This window comes from Cupressus sempervirens, chromosome 11 (assembly GCF_028749045.1).
Source record: "Cupressus sempervirens isolate cs-2001-9-10 chromosome 11, ASM2874904v1, whole genome shotgun sequence".
NCBI classification, from domain to species: Eukaryota; Viridiplantae; Streptophyta; class Pinopsida; order Cupressales; family Cupressaceae; genus Cupressus; species Cupressus sempervirens.
Window position 1 is genome coordinate 759212833 of NC_143128.1, and position 18050 is coordinate 759230882.

Sequence of the window (18050 nt, forward strand, 5' to 3'; positions counted from 1 at the left end):
TTTAAAGACAAATAAAAATTCTAGGCCCTTGAGACACAGGACTAAGTTCCGAACCTAGCACTGGTTTGTACCCTTGGGAATACAGTGGCCCTGCTTGACCAGGCTCAATATTAGGTTGATCACGTTTTGTTTCTTTACATATGATAATGTCTTATTGGAAGGCTAATAGCAAAATTTTGCTTGGAATACCTGCATATTTAGAATAGGTTCTGTCAGCGTAGAGAAATTGGAGATAAATTTACAAGCTTAGCAAGTCTAGACTAATGGAATAGGAAGCTTGCCTAGAAGATATAACTATTAGCAATCGTAGCTTTGTGAAAACCAAACGTGAATGAAGGATATTTGCTCAATTTATGAAAAACTAAGGCAGCAGAATTCATGATTTCAGTTTTCCTCTAAAGAAGATATAGAAAGATTATTCCATCAAAAGCCAAGTTAGACATTAATAATCTTTCATCTTGGCTTGAATCTTCAGTTTATTCCATTGCTCATCCAATTGCACAGCATTGATTTATTCTCCACATATCCTAGCTTGAAAAACAACACAAGGAACGCAATAAACTGGAACTTATTAAGGTCAAAATCTGGCATTTCTGAACATTATTTATAGCGGCATATTGAAGCTTCTTTGCAAGTCAAGCTGTTTTGACTCAATTAGTACTATTTGCATGTTTCAATTCAGTTAAGAAGTAGAGGAATTATCCCATATCAAACTAGTCTATAGTATTATGAACATATAAAAAGTGTCTTGCGAAAATTCTTAGCATGGCCCGACAACAAAGCCCATGTATCAGGAGATTTCTCATCTTCCATTCTGTACATACCATCAATCCTCATCAATCTCAGTACAATCTGCTACAATTTGGGCTTGAGTGGATTGATCTCCTCGCAGACGTAACTCTTCAATTTCTATCTTTAGTAATGGATCACAGGTGAACATCTCAGCAGTAAGCATTTTGGGGCAACCTAAGGACAAAAGGGACCACAAATGAAACCATATTTTGGACTCGTAATAAAAGACTGCTAGACATGCCAGTTAATATAAAACCAGAGAAATTAAGTAACCTGCAGCAGCACATTTGCAGCCACGCCTTTTTCCATATGTCTTGATATAATTCATAACTGCCTCCTTGTCATATATATGCTTGCACTCCATGCTGCAAAGAACCGACAATTTTTTTAAATATTCTTTTTCTGTAGTGCAATTATTATTATACCATTCAACAGGGTAGGTAGTACATGAGAAGAATAAAACCAATTTACAAATTTCAAATCTAGAAGCAACATATAACGAACCATTTGATACAACCTAGATATTTAGCAGAATACTCGATGAAAATATTTCTGGTCACAGAAAAATACCAGAAGCAGTACAGACTTGATCGGTACAAGGATTTATTATGTGGATTCAGCACAAAAAAAAGAGGTAGAGTTCAATTTGAGTTCTCCAGTACAAAAAATATACAAAAATCATAATTATATACAGAGTCTAAAACCAGGAATTAAGTTTAGAATAAAACATAGAATCACATAATAAAGAAAAAAAGCAGTAAAAAATAAAATTATGATATTAAAAATTATTATGAAAAGAATAAACATGGTTAAAATGCTTTTGTGGCAAAACTGACTTTCATTGCTAATGCATGTTTGTGCCAATGCTCGTTGGTTCATGCTTTTGACCATGCCCACAATAGGTGGTTGAATACGGTCTTTCATTTCTCTGGGTAGTGATTTGTGTGAGGATCTAGCATAATAGTTATGATTAATTTTAAGTTTATCTATTTTATTTTTGAAAATTTAAAGTAGTATCATTATGTTTGCAAAATTTGTCCAAATTTTATGTGACCGCATTTTTATATGTTGGTGGATTTACAACAGAAGCATATTGTTAGAAAATGGATTTGGTGATTTTGTAAGTTTTTTAAAGAGGAAAATGGCCGAAAAACTATGCAAAACCTCTCACAAGAAAATTACGTTATTGAAGAAATGTGATGCCTAACCTATTTTTAGCATGATGGCACATTTTGATTTTAGAACTATGAACTTCGAGATTATGGAGAAAATTTAGTGAGAAACTTGAATCGCTCTATAGCAATTGAATTTTTTATATGTTTCTTGAAATTGTAAAAATATAAATCTAGGACCTTAAGGTATGTGAAAGCTTTTTATTTTATGGGATAAGAGGTCATGTTGGAAATGTGATTCCCTATCTTCATGTGCTTCATGGGGATGGATCCCCTAGCAAATTTCCCCCACTCCCATACTAGGGATGGTACGAAGACATGGGGATGGTAATTTCCTGTCCCCAATGCCGTTCAAATTTTGCAGAAAAAAGAAAACATTCTGGAAATGGGTTTCGATGCAAGATAGAAGACTTGGGGATAGAATTCCATCCTAGAGAAGGCCTAGCCGTTCCCCGACCATCCCTAGGAAGGAACAGCATTCCCTAATTCTTAACCAAAAAAATCTTCCGCTGGTTTTTAAAAAGTGAGTATTTTTTCCCTTTTGAATTGTTGGGTGGTCCCCATCTGGGTACCCAGGGCAATTAAAATTATGAAACCCTATTTGGAGACTAAAAAGGTAAAGTCTTCTTCATCTCTTCATTACAGCCATTCTTGGCAAGAAGAAAAACAAAGAGCAGCAGCAGCAAGAAAGTTTTCGTTTTTGAATTGCAAGAGGAGAGTTTGGCATAAAATCTTCATTCCAAGTATGTGTCTCGTCGTCCATTTTCTTATGGCCACTTTTTTTTCATTTTACATTTGTTTTACATTGTGTTACATATAGAGGGCATTTTGAGTGAAAAATTATAATTATTTTCAACATACAGCAGTGTTTTATAGTTCATAATGATGAAGACACCAGTGAAAGTGAGTGAGGGAAGTGCTAGTACTGATAGCATTGGTGTGGAAATACAAGAAAAACTCAAAAAAATGTAGTACTAGGGCAGCAATAGGGGAGTTTTCAACTTCAACTAGTGTGAATGTAGAAAAGCAAGCATCCTCTACCCATTTGACTGCCCCTCCGAAGCCCTCAAAAAGCATGCAAAAGGCCCATTCAACCCCAAGAAACCTCTCCTTCAATTTACCACAAAAGTAGACAAAAATAAGGAAAAAAATCCAGGGATAGTAGGGAATGGGAGTGTCATTTGTGCAGAAACTATTATTATAACAGCTATACTAGAGTTTATTGTCATCTTTCATGGACAGGTGGTCAAGAGGCCAAAGGTTGCAAGGCTATAACACAAGTAGAAAACTTGAGGCAACTAGATTGTACATAGAGGGAGAGGCACCAAGCTTAGGGACTTGGGTAGAGAATGTGCATGCTAGAATGCAAGTTTTGAGTCAACCTTCCACTAGGGAAGAAAGTGTTCCAGCTATTCCCTCTTTTGTCAAAAACATAAAGAACCTTTAGTAGGGAGGAAGAGTAAAAGTGAAACCAACGTTGTCGATTCATTTAATTTACAAACAAAAGAGAAGGCTAAAGAACCTATTGATAGGTTCTTTTCACTCATGCTATACCACTCCATGTGTCACGTTCCTCATATTATAAACAAATGTGCAAAGATGTCTATGTTGTTGTTCCCTCATTTGTACCACATGGAGAGACAAAACTACTCACCACCGTTCTTGATAGAGTATTCAAAAGTGAGCATTTTGATGGTGGATATGAGACAAACATGGTTGAGTAAAGGATGTTCCATCATCATAGATGAGGGGACCGATATCAAGCATCGGGTGCTCATCAATCTTATTGTCACTAGTATAGCGGGCTCTTATTTCCTTAAAGCTATAGATTATTCTGGGAAAAGGAAGGATGCAGCCCCAATTTCAGGTTTTGAAAAATGTAGAAAAGGTTAACCTTCAAATGTTCTCCAAGAAGTCAATGATTCAGCCCGAATGTGTAAGTTAGCTAGATTGATGGTAGAAGGTGCTTATGAGCACATTTTTTGGAGACCATGTTGTGGACATACATTGAACAACAAAAATGTTGATTGGATAAAGGCTAAGGTGTTTGAGGCTAAAGATGTGCAAATCTTATTTGCAATCAAACACCTCTTGCATTATTTAGGATATTTTCCAAGAAAGAATTCCTCAAGCCCATGGAGACTAGATAAGCTAGCTCCTTTATTTTGTTGGAGAGGATGTTTGAGATCCAATAAACCTTACAATCCATGGTGGTCAATGCAGAGTGGACTAGATGGCATGAATCAAACACTACCAAACTGAAAAAATATGAAACAAAGAATCCTTGATGACAATTGGTGGTCCAACCATTGCATTGTCTCTATTCAACCTACTAATTGCCTCTAGCTTTCTTCTCTCTTTCCAAGGCTCTTTGAGCTATTTGGCTTAAATGTAGTTCTTTCTCTTCTTGATCCTCACGCTAGGAGGATCAAGGCTCTAATACCAATTGTAATGTCCCTTTCTTGAGTTACTCCCAATTTTAGGCCTATAAAAGATATTATCCACTAAAAATTGATATTAGTAATATTAGGTAACAAGAACTAAAGATAATATTCAAATTTGTACATCAAAACATCATAATATTTTGATAAACATCATAAGCATATTCTTCACAGCAAATCACATTATGAATTTCTTGGAAATGCTTGCAAACTGGTAATTCCCAAGGCTTGTCATCCTTGACTTGCTAAGAGAATGGAAGGTTGGTCGCCCTTCCATTACTTAGTTCACCTTGGAGGCTGGTCATCCAGCCCACCTTTTGTCCAACCCAATAAGAGCATGAGGGCAGGTCATCCTTTTCACCTCTCGTGTACTTGGAAGGCTGGTCAGTCCTTCCTATTTCAAGACAACTATTGTGAAGGAATTTGCTAGATTATTTTTTATTAAATAAATCTTGATGAATTAAGAATTGTTCTCAAATGGCTGCAATAACTTAATTTCTGAAAAATATACATGTTACTCCTCTTAATTTATATTACAAATTAATTCTTCAATCAATTTCCGAATTCTTTCATTTGCTCCTACTTAATTTCTGAAATGTGTTGCTCTCTTTATTTATATTCCAAAATCATTCTTCAATTGATTTCTGAATTCTTTAAATTGCTCCCTAATTGGTGCCTTCTCAAATGAATTGATGTCCCCTTCTATATCTTCAATTGTGGAGGGAGAAAGACATCTTTTCATATAGATCAATGCCCTTGTAAGAGTTGCACCTCTTCAAAAATGAGTGCTGCCATATAAAGTACATTTTAATTATAATCTGCTGCACATTAAGCAAACTCAGGTGGCCCTCTTTCAAATAATTAAGTTTTCCTAACACCGGTCAGCCCTCTTTCAAATAAATTTACTGTTTTTTCCTAAAGAAAATCTGCACTCTTTTCATTCATTTGCTACCGTCCAGGTTTGCTTGCTATTTGAGGTTGTGATTCGTTTTTGAAGGCTGCAGTTTAGGCGGGGGCAAGAAAATGTCACCATGCTTGGTGTATTGTCATGACACCTTGAGCATGTCTAGAATGTGGTAAATGACAAAAGAAATTGCTCATTGCATAGTTAAAAAAACTCACTACGAAATGACTCTGCAATGAAAATTTGTGATTAATAGCAATTTCTTGGACAAAGAAAAATGGTTCCAAAAGAAAACCATAAACCATCTTTTTCCTATTTAGGATGCCCCAAGCCTGTAGGTGCATTCTTCACTCTTTGTTTGTGGGTTTTTCAGAGAGGTGTTGCAGTGTTGTTTCTGTCATTTTTCACCACTTCCATATTTCCAGGAAATATTATGAAATGTTTCCCATTGTTACTCTATGGAATCCTTCTGTGGTTTGCTTCTCTCTTGATGAAATCCTTCTGCCATTTGGCATATATAATTTTGGAATCCTTCCGTGAGGAAGGCTCTTCCAATGGCCAAATCCATCTGCCAAAACTAATACATTTTTAAACAAATAATTACTCTTAAAGCTTGTTTCAATTGATAGAGATTCTATATGTTCCTTGTTAAAATCAATTGAAACTCCTTCATGTCAATGCCTATTCCTCGCAATCAAATCATACCATTTTTTTCATATTCTACAAGGTTGTGGTATTTAGTTTGGCAGGGCATAACTCTTTGTGATATTTAGTTTGGTGGGGCATAATTCTTGTGCCAAATTTGCCTTCTAGCTTGACAATTACCTATAAATTACCTTTGTATTTATATTTTGTTGAATTGTTGGGGAAAATGGTGAAATTGTTCATAAGAGTAATGATATCTGTTGTAGGCTTCTAGAAGTGTCTTTAGTACATTCCAAGTTTTTCTCTAATTTTAGGATAAAAGTATACTTATAAAATATTGACCACTCTTTCCAAAGTATCAAAGACTCAGAAGTAAGTCTCAGAAACCATGAAATGCAAATAAAATGATGACCATACGTAGGTATGTTGGTTGTACAGCGATGTTGGGGTTGACCGTATGGTGGAAATCAGGGAGAAAGCTTGGCCGTATGGTGAAGGATGGAGTTGTTTGTATTGTTCGTACGGTGAGGAGGGATGTTTGTCGTACGGCCTAAGAGGGATGTTCATACGGCAGCCAAGAAAGTGTAAGAAGACCGTACGACGGGAGGATGTTATGGGCATGTGGAACGGAGTATTGGAGGGAGTAATGGAGAGGGGCTTATGGCGTATAGAATGAATGTGTATGGTTTAAGTGTTACAAATAAATGCAAAGATTTATAATTACCTTTGGCCTACCAAATGAAATAAGCAAAGAAGACTGAATACGCACAAAACATCAATTTGGAACCAAGCAGAGATTGTATTTGCAAATAGTGATGGTGCTCCGATTTGCCAGACTTGAGCCAAGTTATACACCGATGGAATAAGGTGAGGGTTGACTCCCACCGAAACCGAAATAGCCAAATAGGGAAGATCTTTCACTTTCGAAATGGTGAGCAATACTGAACTTCAACAGGAATTCATAATATAAAGAAATAATCCAAATCGCATGATAACAACTATCTACATGTTGTGCTTAAATGTCCTTTGGAGGAACTCCTGAGGGTTTACAAGATAGCCGACAGCAACACCTATGGAAACAACTAAAATAAAAAAGGGTCTGGGATATACTAAATCAATCGAAACCACAAATACATATATTATTAACTTGGGCCCCATATTAATTAATTAAAGTAACTAATTAAAGGTCCTTTTATTATATTATTTAAATTCTAGGACCAATTAATTAATTAATTTAATTATTACAATAAAATTTGGCGACATGACACTTTGTACTTCTCCTCTTTACCAAGTCTTTTTGATGCACCCTCTTCCCCCACTATCCCTCCCCTCCCCCTCCACCCTTGATCAAAACTCTTTGGTCTCGCACACCTCCACCCTGTACGATATCCCCGGCCAGCCCCCCATCCACCTTACCAATCCCACCCCCCCAAAAAAAAAGCCAGTGCCATCTCTTCACCTTTTCCAACATCAACGAGGCACTTAGATCTGTGAACTGGAGTAGGGCAGAGGATGTTGCAAGGTTCCAAGCAGAATTCTTCAAGCTTGGCATCATAGTTTTGGACTCTTTCCTTGCAGTACTCTTCAACAAGATGGTTTGTTTTGGTTTCCCTCTTCTTGGTTGTGGCATACTATTCATCTCATTCACAAGGCTAGATCGGCTTCAGATCCCAACAACCACAAGAGCATCCTATTTCGGCACACGTTCTCCAAACTCTAAGCCACCATGTTACACACTATTCTTTCTAGGGAGATGAATCGACATCATTCTCGGGCTATGGAGGCAAGCTGGTTTCTGAGCAAACTATCAAACCATACACCATATTCTAACTCTACAGGCTATTATTAAGGAGGCTCAACATTGCTTTGCAAAGGTCTATTTTTACTTTGTGGACTTTCACAATGCATTTGACTCTGTCCCTCAAGAGGCCCTCTTCCAAAGCGTTAGAAACATGGGGATTCCTAAGACTCTCTTAACAGCCATCGTGAGATTATATAGAGTGTGATGGACAAAAGCAAGACTCCACAGGGTCTTTCGGACCCTATCCAAAGCACCATTAATGTGAAGTAGGGTTGCCCTCTCTCCCCTACCTTATTTGGCATCTACAGTGATGATTTTGAGGATTTCCCTAGGAAGCACTCACTTCTGAAGGATGGTTATTCCATGCATTAGGCCTTGATCTCCATTCTACTCTTTGCAAATGATGCAGTTCCCTTACCCTCCTCCCTAGATGATCTTCAAAGGCTTTTGGATGGCTTGGCCTCTTTTTGTGATTCGAGACAGCTAGTGGATAACCTGAGCAAGACTTGTGTGACAATCTTCAATTGCTTGAAGATCTCCCTTCTCCATTTCTCCATCCAGGATGTCGAGGTTGAAATCTCTTCTTCTTACACATACATGGGAGTCAAGTTCTTTGGATCCCATTTCAGCATGAGACCTATTAGGCAGTCCCACATCAACAAGGGATATGTTCCCTTGCTCTACTTGAGAGATAGTGCTTTCGGCATCACTTTCAGGAGACCACGTCCAAGATCTCTTGGACAACTTGATCAGGTCAACAGCCCTCTACGGTTACGATTTTGTGGTTTGGGGGCCCTCTCTTTTGGAGTCAGACTGGACATCAATTGAGAGGGTCCAAACCCTTCTTCTCACGTGCATCATAAGTGTCACTACTCCACTACTCTTAGTATCATTTTGGCCGAGTTTGGGGCCCATCACTTCAAACTCCAAGCCATCTTCAACCTAGTGTAGTTCATCATTTTCGAGGCTTCTTGATTCTACTGAGGGGCGTCACATATACTCTTACCTAGCTTATTGCTCCTTTGAGGCGATTGGGGGTGTTGACTCCACTAGTCGAGCCCGTTGTTAGTATGCACATGTCTCTATGCTTTTGCATTTGATGGGGATGAGATTGACGTACTCTTTGCCCCTGCCCAAGTCCTCCCTTCCTAGCAGGAGTTGAATGGGCACGTCAGGATGGACATCTACAAGCAATATATTCTTACGACACGGGTTAACCCCTGGGGGGCTCTATCTGCAAATGGCCTTTTATACAACATACTTTATTGATATACAGGATGAGGTCACTATGTGTCCTTCCTACCTTGTCCAACATTGGATGCACGCACTCTGCATCATCTTGAGCTCCTTCTGGGTGGGGTTGCATCAAATCTATATACAAACAAACCCCCACATTGATAGTGAGGGTCAGATCTATCAACTATATACCATGGGGGAGTTCGACACGCCAAGTTCGTGTAGTTTCACAAGGGCTATACATAACAGCAGATCTCCACTTCCACAAGCTCCCAAAAACAGCCCAAGGCCTCTCCTCTCCCTAAACCATATCCTTCGATTATGGACTTCTTCTTGACGATAGGTTGAGACTAGCCTATTGTTGGTTTTTGCTACTGGTCTTTGGTTTGGGATTTGCTTTGTTTTGCTCTTTCCTCGAGCATTGTTTGGTGTTCCCACTACTTGCTAGTCTTTAATTGTACTCTTACGGTCCCTTAGACCCTTTTTGTGGTATGTTATTGGACATTAAAAAAATTTATCATATCTTATCATGGAATCAAGTCCAATTTCATGCCAAGCTCTGAGTGATAAATAATGATCGAGTATTAAAGAATTAAATCTGGTCAATTTGATGTATCCTTGTTAGCAAAATAAGAAGATGCAGTTATACTTTATTTAAAATGTTGAAACTTGGAAGGATATAATACCAATGAAACATGGGAACTCGAACCCCCCTAAACCTCGAAGTACTCATCCCTAGACATCCCTGCAGTGGGTGCTTGGAAAACCAAAGTGCCCCCACCTTCGTCATTCTACAACCACGCCACCACTGGGATGGGTACTTGAATTTCATATTTTGGGATCTCAAATTAGGTGTTCTCACGTTGTTCATTCTACAAAATATTGATGTATGTCCAAATTGTTACAAATCTAACATGATATAACATTGTTTCCATATGTACTATGTTACTATGTTGAATGTTCAATGGTTCTAGTTCATGCTGCAATTTTGCTATGTTCAAGAATTTCAATTTGGTATATTCACCTGAAACATCATTTCATCATAACTAGAATTTCAAGTTCTATATGTATAGTATACGACACCCCTCCCTGCCTCGTCATCTCGAAATTGAGGCCCGGTGTCCCCCAATCTCGGAAACTCATCTTGACATACCCCAGTGTTGGTGTTACACTGCATAATACAATCACTAAATTTTGAAATAAACACTACATGAGATCAGATGTCCCTTTACGTGTCTAATATCATAGAGCATGGCACTTATTAAGTCAAAGAAACATGCTATTTTGAAGCTTTGGATCAGTGGAAACTATTTATGTTGTCATGAACCATGTATTCATAGGGATGCTATTGAGTTGTGATGATGATTTTACTGGCATGTGACAAGTATTCATTGCACTTACAATTCTTCTAATCTACATTTGATAGGTTATTTTTTTTAAACAAATGTAAAATATGCAACAATTGCTTATTCCAACTTGAGTTAGAGATGGTACAACTTACTACATATTTACACCTAACTATCCCCTTTGCTTAGCACTGGAAGTACATGTGAAGTATTGCAGGTTATTGCATCAATTTTTAACACAAAGAACTATACCCTGCCAAACTCAATAACTTCTATTGATGAGTTAGTTTATGTACAGATATCTAGGAATCATATATTTGTTGATCTAGGGTAGGATATTGAGCAAAATTTGAAGGAGAATGTAATTTAATATATAAATTTTGCGAATGGCATTTATGTAGATTAGATTTATTCATTGTCCATTACACTAGGTTAGATTAGATGTATTTTGTGATTTTTTTGTTTAATTTATGCAATATTCATATTATGGTTAATGTGATTAACCCTACCTAAACATTAAAATGCTCCAACAAATTTAATTCTCAATCACAATGACGTGTGAGAAAGACTTCACATAGACACATTGTACACCAATTGTTGGTAGAAAAACACAAGTTAAATGCAATTGGTGTAAGAATGATGTGAGTGGTGGAACTTACTGCTTCAAATGGCATTTGTAAAAAGAAAAGGGAAATAACACTACAATATGTGGTAGTTGCCCTGTAGATGTTACATACCAGGCCAAAAGAGCCCTTGATGGAATTGATGAGCACAGGGCCAAAAAGGCAAGAACTAGGAATTAAATAGGTTCATATTCTATAGGCATTAGGAGGAATCAATTAGATGAGGAAGATGACAAAGGGAGGGTTTCAGGGAATCTGAGATCGATGGGAGAACACCTACTATGGCACATGGCCCAAACATAGGTGAAGGGAACATCAATGATTTCTTCGCACCTCATACTACGCCAAGTTCACAACTTTGGAGAGTAAGGGGTGGGGGAAAGTTGTCCATGAACAAGCAATGAAGGGAATTTCAAACTTTTAGTTCTCCTCTACCTGGCATTCCATGCTTGCAAATTTCCATATTTGCAAGCTACGATGGATGATATTGCAGCAATAGGGCCAGATTTTAATGTCCCATCTTACAAGATGATGAGGGTTGGTATGCTTGATGATGCAATAAAAGATGTTCAACATGTTAATGAGCATCAGTTAGAGTGAGCTAGTACTGGGTGCACCATTATGTCAAATTGATGGCTAGATAGGAGGAACCAATCCCTCATCAATTGATCTCTTATGACAGAGGAACTATATTTCTAAAATTTGTGGATGTGTCACATGTAATGAAAACCGCATTTGTGTTGTTTGAGATGTATGACTTAGTAGTCATAGATGTGGGATCACAGCATGTGGTTCAATTTATCACAAACAATGTTGTTGCTTGTGAAACTACTAGGAAAATTCTGACGGACAAATACCCGTCAATTTTGTTTACCCCACATGTTGCACATTGCCTTGATCTAACCCTAGAGGGCATTGGAAAAATTTCATGGTTAAGGAGGCATCTCAAAAGGCTCACACAATTACCAAATTTATTTATAATTTCATGAGGGTTTTGAGTTTGATGTGCCAATTCACAGGTGGCAAGGAGCTGGTCCAACCTAGGGTGACAAGGTTCGCAACACACTTCCTTGCACTACAAACTCTAGCTCAATAAAAAAATGAACTTGAGACACATGTTTGTTTCAACTGAGTGGATAGAATTAGACTTGGCAAGTCGAACAGATGGCATTAGAGTGGCAGAGTACATGTATTTTCTCTATTCTGGCATGCAATTGAGCAGGTAGTACGATTCTTAGAGCTTCTCCTAAAAGTCTTGACACTAATGGATGGAGATAAACCTCCAATAGGATATTTGTATGAGGCCATGGATAGGGCCAAGGAGGTGATTAAAGGTAGCTTAGAAAATGACAGGATGAGGTATCAACAATTGTGGGGCATTATTAATAGGAGATGAGATAGACAGATGCACTCTCCTGTTCATGGTGCAAGATACTTTTTGAATCCATCATTGTTCTACAACACAAAGTTCATTGAGATTGATGTTGAGATGACACAAAGTATGTTCATGCTCATGGAAAAAATGTTTCAAAAAACAGAAAAATTGAAGGTGCTTTATTAGAGCTGCAAATGTATAAGGGAAAAGGTTTTCTCTCATCTAGGACTTTTGAGGAAGTCAGAACGACCTTCGAACCAAGTAGACTCTATGATTTAAGATTTCGATAGTTCATTTATTTTGTTGAAATGATCAACAAATTTATTAAAATTTGAAGATATTCTTACATGATATCGTCTCGCCATAATCTGTTTTTCAGCTCAATGGTAGGAATGTTTTGGTCATGAATGCAAAATCTTAGATGGATGGTGATATGCATTTTGACCCAATCATGCAACGCATCCACCTGTGTGTAATTGAGTGTTTTTTATCACATACATTCCATGAAACGTGACCATCTAACACAAGAACGGATGAATGACTTGGTGTTTGTCCACCACAATCTAAAATTGAAGCTGAAGAAAGCTCAAGGTAGGAGTTTTATTATTTTGCATTCAATTGAAGATGATTTCATTGTGGTTTTCATTTGTAGCCAAAGACTTGCATGAAGAAAAAAGGTGGTATTGAAGATGACTCCCCAATTGATCTTGATAAGATAGTGAAGTGCACACAGTTATACTAAGAGGAAGGCGAATCTATATAAATAACAACTATTCCAAATAAAAACTTTAGTCCACATTGTTGGAGTTCTTTTTGGTAAGGAACATACTAGGTTGTTTTGAACCTAATGCCAAGGTGCACAAGACAAAGACCAAGCCTAAGGAATAGCTAAAACCTATATTCAGCTGGGTTTATCTTAGCTCTGGACCAACTTCAATAGAATCACTAGGACTCCCTTCACTTTAGGCTCTGCAGGGCCAAGGTGGGCAAACCTCAGGGATTGTTATGACTACTTCTATGATATTCTTCTTCAAAACTATCCCTTACAGCAAAAAGTGGTCAGTGTTCTTCTATGATTCGTCAATAACTTCCTTATCACAGTAGCTAACTATAACTTAAGAAGATATTGCAAACAAGTAACAACCAGCAAATTTAGTTCTTTATTACATAAAATGGTAAATTGATTGTTTAAATTTTGTGTGGTCAGCAACTATATGAATCATCAACTTGCAACTAAAATTTAGTGATCAGTGTCTTATCCATTGTTATATAGAGTCAAAATCAGCAACTCGGACCTATTTAATCAACTTGTAATTAAATCTGTCAACAGTGAACTCCAAATTTCATTCTTACCATATCCTTCCCATAAGCCCTAAACCCTACCACTTACAGAATGCAACTACTTAATTCTATGAATTAACATCAATCAGTAAGAGATACACAATTCATTCAAATTGAATTAAACTGAAAGAAACTTGTTTGTTTCAATCTCAAGATCACAGATATATAAAAAATGTAGTGACCAATGTCTTATCCATTCTTATATAGAATCAAAATCAGCAACTCAGACTTATTTAATCAACTTGTAATTAAATATGTCAACAATGAGCTCCAAATTTCATTCTTACCATATCCTTCCCATAAACCCTAGACCCTACCACTTACAGAATGAAATTACTTAATTCTTTGAATTAACATTAATCAGTAAGAGATACACAATTCATTCAAATTGAATTAAACTAAACGAAACTTGTTCGTTTCAATCTCAAGATCATAGATATATAAGGAGACAAAACTCAAAGACATAGATATGCAAGATTTCCTTTTTTGTATTGATTTCCCTTTGAAAAACGAATACAATACTGATAAAAACTCGAAGTATAACTCAAAACTTGACAACTACTACTTGGTCTTCGCTGTATTCTCAAGTTTACAAAACTGATTGCATTCATATAATTAAAAAAACTTGGATGGAATGTGAAAAGGCATAAAATATGAAAATTCTACAGACTACTGACCTCCTACTCCACATCTTGGGAATCCTTAAATAGAGGATTACAAAAAGCTTCAGAAGGGGGAGTAGGTGTCAAAACATAATCGGTCAAAAATAGGAGGCAAAACCTCTAAAAGATTACATTAATTCATTCCTTTGCAGTTGGAAAGTAGATAGGAAAGTGGGTGCAAAAAGTAGATGACATTATGGCAAAAGTCTTTACTTTAATTCTTTTGTCCTCTTCCATCTCCTTCTATCTTCTCGTAGCATCCCTTTTGTTGTCTTTGTCTAATCATCTTCTTGGGATGGTAAAGCCTTAATGTCTGCTATTACTTCCCATATGGCCACATCTGTGTCTATCTCGGGTCAAACAGCATCCTTAACTGCATTCAATTCTTCTATGCATTTATTCCACTTAGAATCAATAATAGCCTTTAGTTCTCCAGGGACTTTTCCCATATCTGATTCTATTCTAAAAAGAAAATCAATCAAATCATTGACAGCATTTACATTTGTATCATTGTTGCAGTAGGCTACAAACCTCGAATGTCTCAAAACATCTTCAAAAGAAGAAGACCATTCCTGCCATTCCTTGAAAGCCCCATTATTATCTAAAATACCAGGAATGAAATTTGGAATCCCCACACCAATTGTCTTCATTTTCCCTTGGATCAATTGCATCTTTCCTGTGAATAATCCATGTAGCTCCCTTACCTTGTTTAACATTTTTCTAGTATTAATGATTACCACCTTGGGTAATTCCTTTTTCTAGGGTAGCAGAGGGACCAGATTATCAAAAAATTGGGCATAAGGCACCCATGTTGTGAAAAGAGGAGATAGAAGGTCTAAAGCCTCTGAGCACTTGTATCAGCTCCTTGCAAGCTAATGTAGTTACTGTGCATAATCTGTGAAACAACCTGTAAGGCACCAATTTTGTGCATAAGGGAATTTTGTATTGTCTTAATTTCCACCTCCTTAGCACCATCCCACTCATCAATATCCATATGTTGGGCTTCTCCCACAACTACAATGTCAGCTTCAGTTTGAGCTTCATGGTCCTTTACCTTAGTAACAGGTCTAGCCACAACCCTTAGGTTCCTTATCTCATCTTCCATGTCAGCTATCTTCTTCTCCAAGACATAAGTCCTCTTCAACTCTTCTTTATATTTTTGTCTAGCATCAATGGATATGCTATAAGTTGTGTACAGTTGTTCTTGCAACATATCCATCTTGCTCTTCCCCATTAATGATGTTGTATTCACCAGATTGTGGATTTGGTCACTGGATACAGTGGAGACATTCCAAAATATTACATTTCCTTGGGGGGACTCCTTTATCTCCATGAGAGTTGGTTTATTATCATCTAAAGCCATGCTCCATATTGACATTGTCTTACTATCTATGTTAAAGCCAGCCCCCTGCAACTCACCAGAGACGTTAGTCCCTTCAAAAGAGACTAATTTTTCTTGTTTTCTGATCTGGTCTAACATAAAATAGGAACTAAGTTCCCAACCAAGAAAAAGCAGCATTCCAATTCTCATTACTAATGCTCTTGCTTCCTCAACTGTGAGATTCTCACTATTTGGATCATAATCCTGCAAACTCTGAACTAATTCTGCAATTCTCTCAAGTGAGTCCCCAGGTTGCAATTGTAAGGTGAGTTCATTATGTTTTACCTTATAAAGAAATGACTTAAATTCATCAAAATTTACAAATTGGTCATCCTTTATGAAATTCTCAGCCTGAATTATTCTTTCATCCAACATCTAAATCTGCAATTCAGTCCTATTGGGGATCTTTTCATGCTCACCTGTTTGTTTGATTAGAAAATTGTGTCTAATTGTATCAAAGAACTTTTGATCCCTAAGGCATAATGTGCACTGCCTTTCCTCTAACTTTGTCAGGGATCTGAATCATCTTTTGCTTCTTTTTTCCTTTAGCCCATGACGAGCTCTCTGATTGATCATCCTCAACCTCTACAATTATAACATCCTCCTACTGAGGAGATGGGGTTTCTGCTCTATCTCTAAACTCTACAGGCACTTGTGTCATTAATTCATCAAAATTGTCCAAGCACCTATTGTACCTATCAAGGTATGGTACATCATGGTTAAAACCCTTAAATGATGGCTCTGCTGCCCTCATGGCTTCTTCTATCTTCATTATCTTGCTCCAATTCTGAGTGCTCTCCCTACATGCCTCTATTTGCAAGAAGTTCATAATGCAATCTTCTTCACAAATTGGCTTGCTGCTAGGAAGAGTGTACTTCCTCATTTGTTTAAGAGTATTCCTCACCAAATCATTTGGATCATAGGTTCTAGCTAGAGCAGAGGGAAGTTTAAATTCAGCTAAACACTGATCTATCTCTTCTATGGCATCCTTCCCTATCAAAAAATCACCTATCTTTGTGTTTCTGGCTACAAAAGAGCCTTTCCTGACAGCAGTGCCTAAAAACTCTCTATTCATCATTAGTAATTGCCAGAAGAATTCTAACTGGCCTAATCTCTCAGGGACATGTCTAGGTAATACATGGGGAGGCTGAGGACATCCAAATACTCTTATCATGGAAAAGTTTTCAAATAAAAATAAACTAGCCCAATCATGGCTAAGTATCCTATCCTCATTTGGGCAAGGAGATGGTCTAATTAACATTCTTACTCCCCTAGGTATTCTTTCATTTATATCCATTAGCATGTTCATGATTAGAAAGACAAAATCATTATAGAAAGCAATGGCACTATCATAGGGATAAAACCTTTGCCAAAAGCGAGTCCACAATTGCACAAGTAGGGTTTCTCCATTCTCCTCAGTGGCTTCGATAAAGTCTAGCCTAATGTGCCCTATGTTCTTGAAAAGGATAATGTGCATCAATAGTGAATAATGGAAAAACCTAAAGCTTCCCATTTCTCCCTTCTGAGCAGCCTCAATTTCTTCATGCATCCTATCAATGATGTATTCCACAAAGTCATAGCAGACATTATGATTTGGTTCCTGGATATCCAATGCCATGATATATTCATAGCCTAGGGCATTCATGGTGCCATCAACTCCCAGTACCTTTTCAATCCCGTAGATGGTATATCTGAAATATTTGTAGAAGAATTCTAATGGCATTAGTTCCCCTACTTTCTTAGTCAACTCCCCCTTTTCCTTCTTTGATTTGGGAATGTGCCTCTTCATGACAGTTATAGTGTAGAAACTCTTGGAATTCTTGAAGGTCCCGTTCATTTTTTCTTTCTCAATTTTCTTAGTGAGAGGTCCTCCTAGGTCAAAGATTTCAACAAAGGTCTCCCTATCCAATCTACACAGGACACTCGTATCCTTTCTTTGGAAGGCCTTGGTTATCGGATTGTAAGACTTGATTAGTGCCTTCACCAAAGCAACATCAACTATCGCCTTTGGCACTATCAACTTTGCCATGTTTCTGATCCATGGGTTACAGATCGGTGATTTCGCATACCTATTATGATAAAAATACCAGAATAACTCATTTTCGTTGGCTTTAGGTACAATGGTGTCCCTACAGAAGGAGTATACATCTCTGAAGACATGGGCATTCAAAGTTTGAGCATGAGAAGACCCTAGGAGAAAATACACCCACTCTTCTGCATATAAAGTTGCCAACTTTGGCTTTGCCTGTTCTGTGGTCTGTGTAAATTCTTCCACATCAACCTGAGTTATCATCTTTCCTTCCCCCTGTGCCATGATCTCTACAACTGAAT

General features: G+C 37.4%; 1 protein-coding gene across 2 annotated transcripts in view; it reads right to left on the bottom strand.

Moving 5' to 3' along the window:
* Nucleotides 1-568: 568 nt before the first annotated feature.
* The window catches only part of HPY2 (RING/U-box superfamily protein), a 58099-nt gene continuing 40617 nt past the window's right edge, over nt 569-18050 (bottom strand). For both annotated transcript variants that reach the window (XM_089808731.1, XM_089808732.1), the window contains exons 7-8: nt 1066-1157; nt 569-966 (exon numbers count right to left, since the gene is read on the bottom strand). In XM_089808731.1, the coding sequence (XP_089664857.1) occupies nt 827-966; nt 1066-1157 (232 nt within the window). In that variant the 3' untranslated portion in view covers nt 569-826. The remainder of the gene's footprint in view (nt 967-1065; nt 1158-18050) is intronic.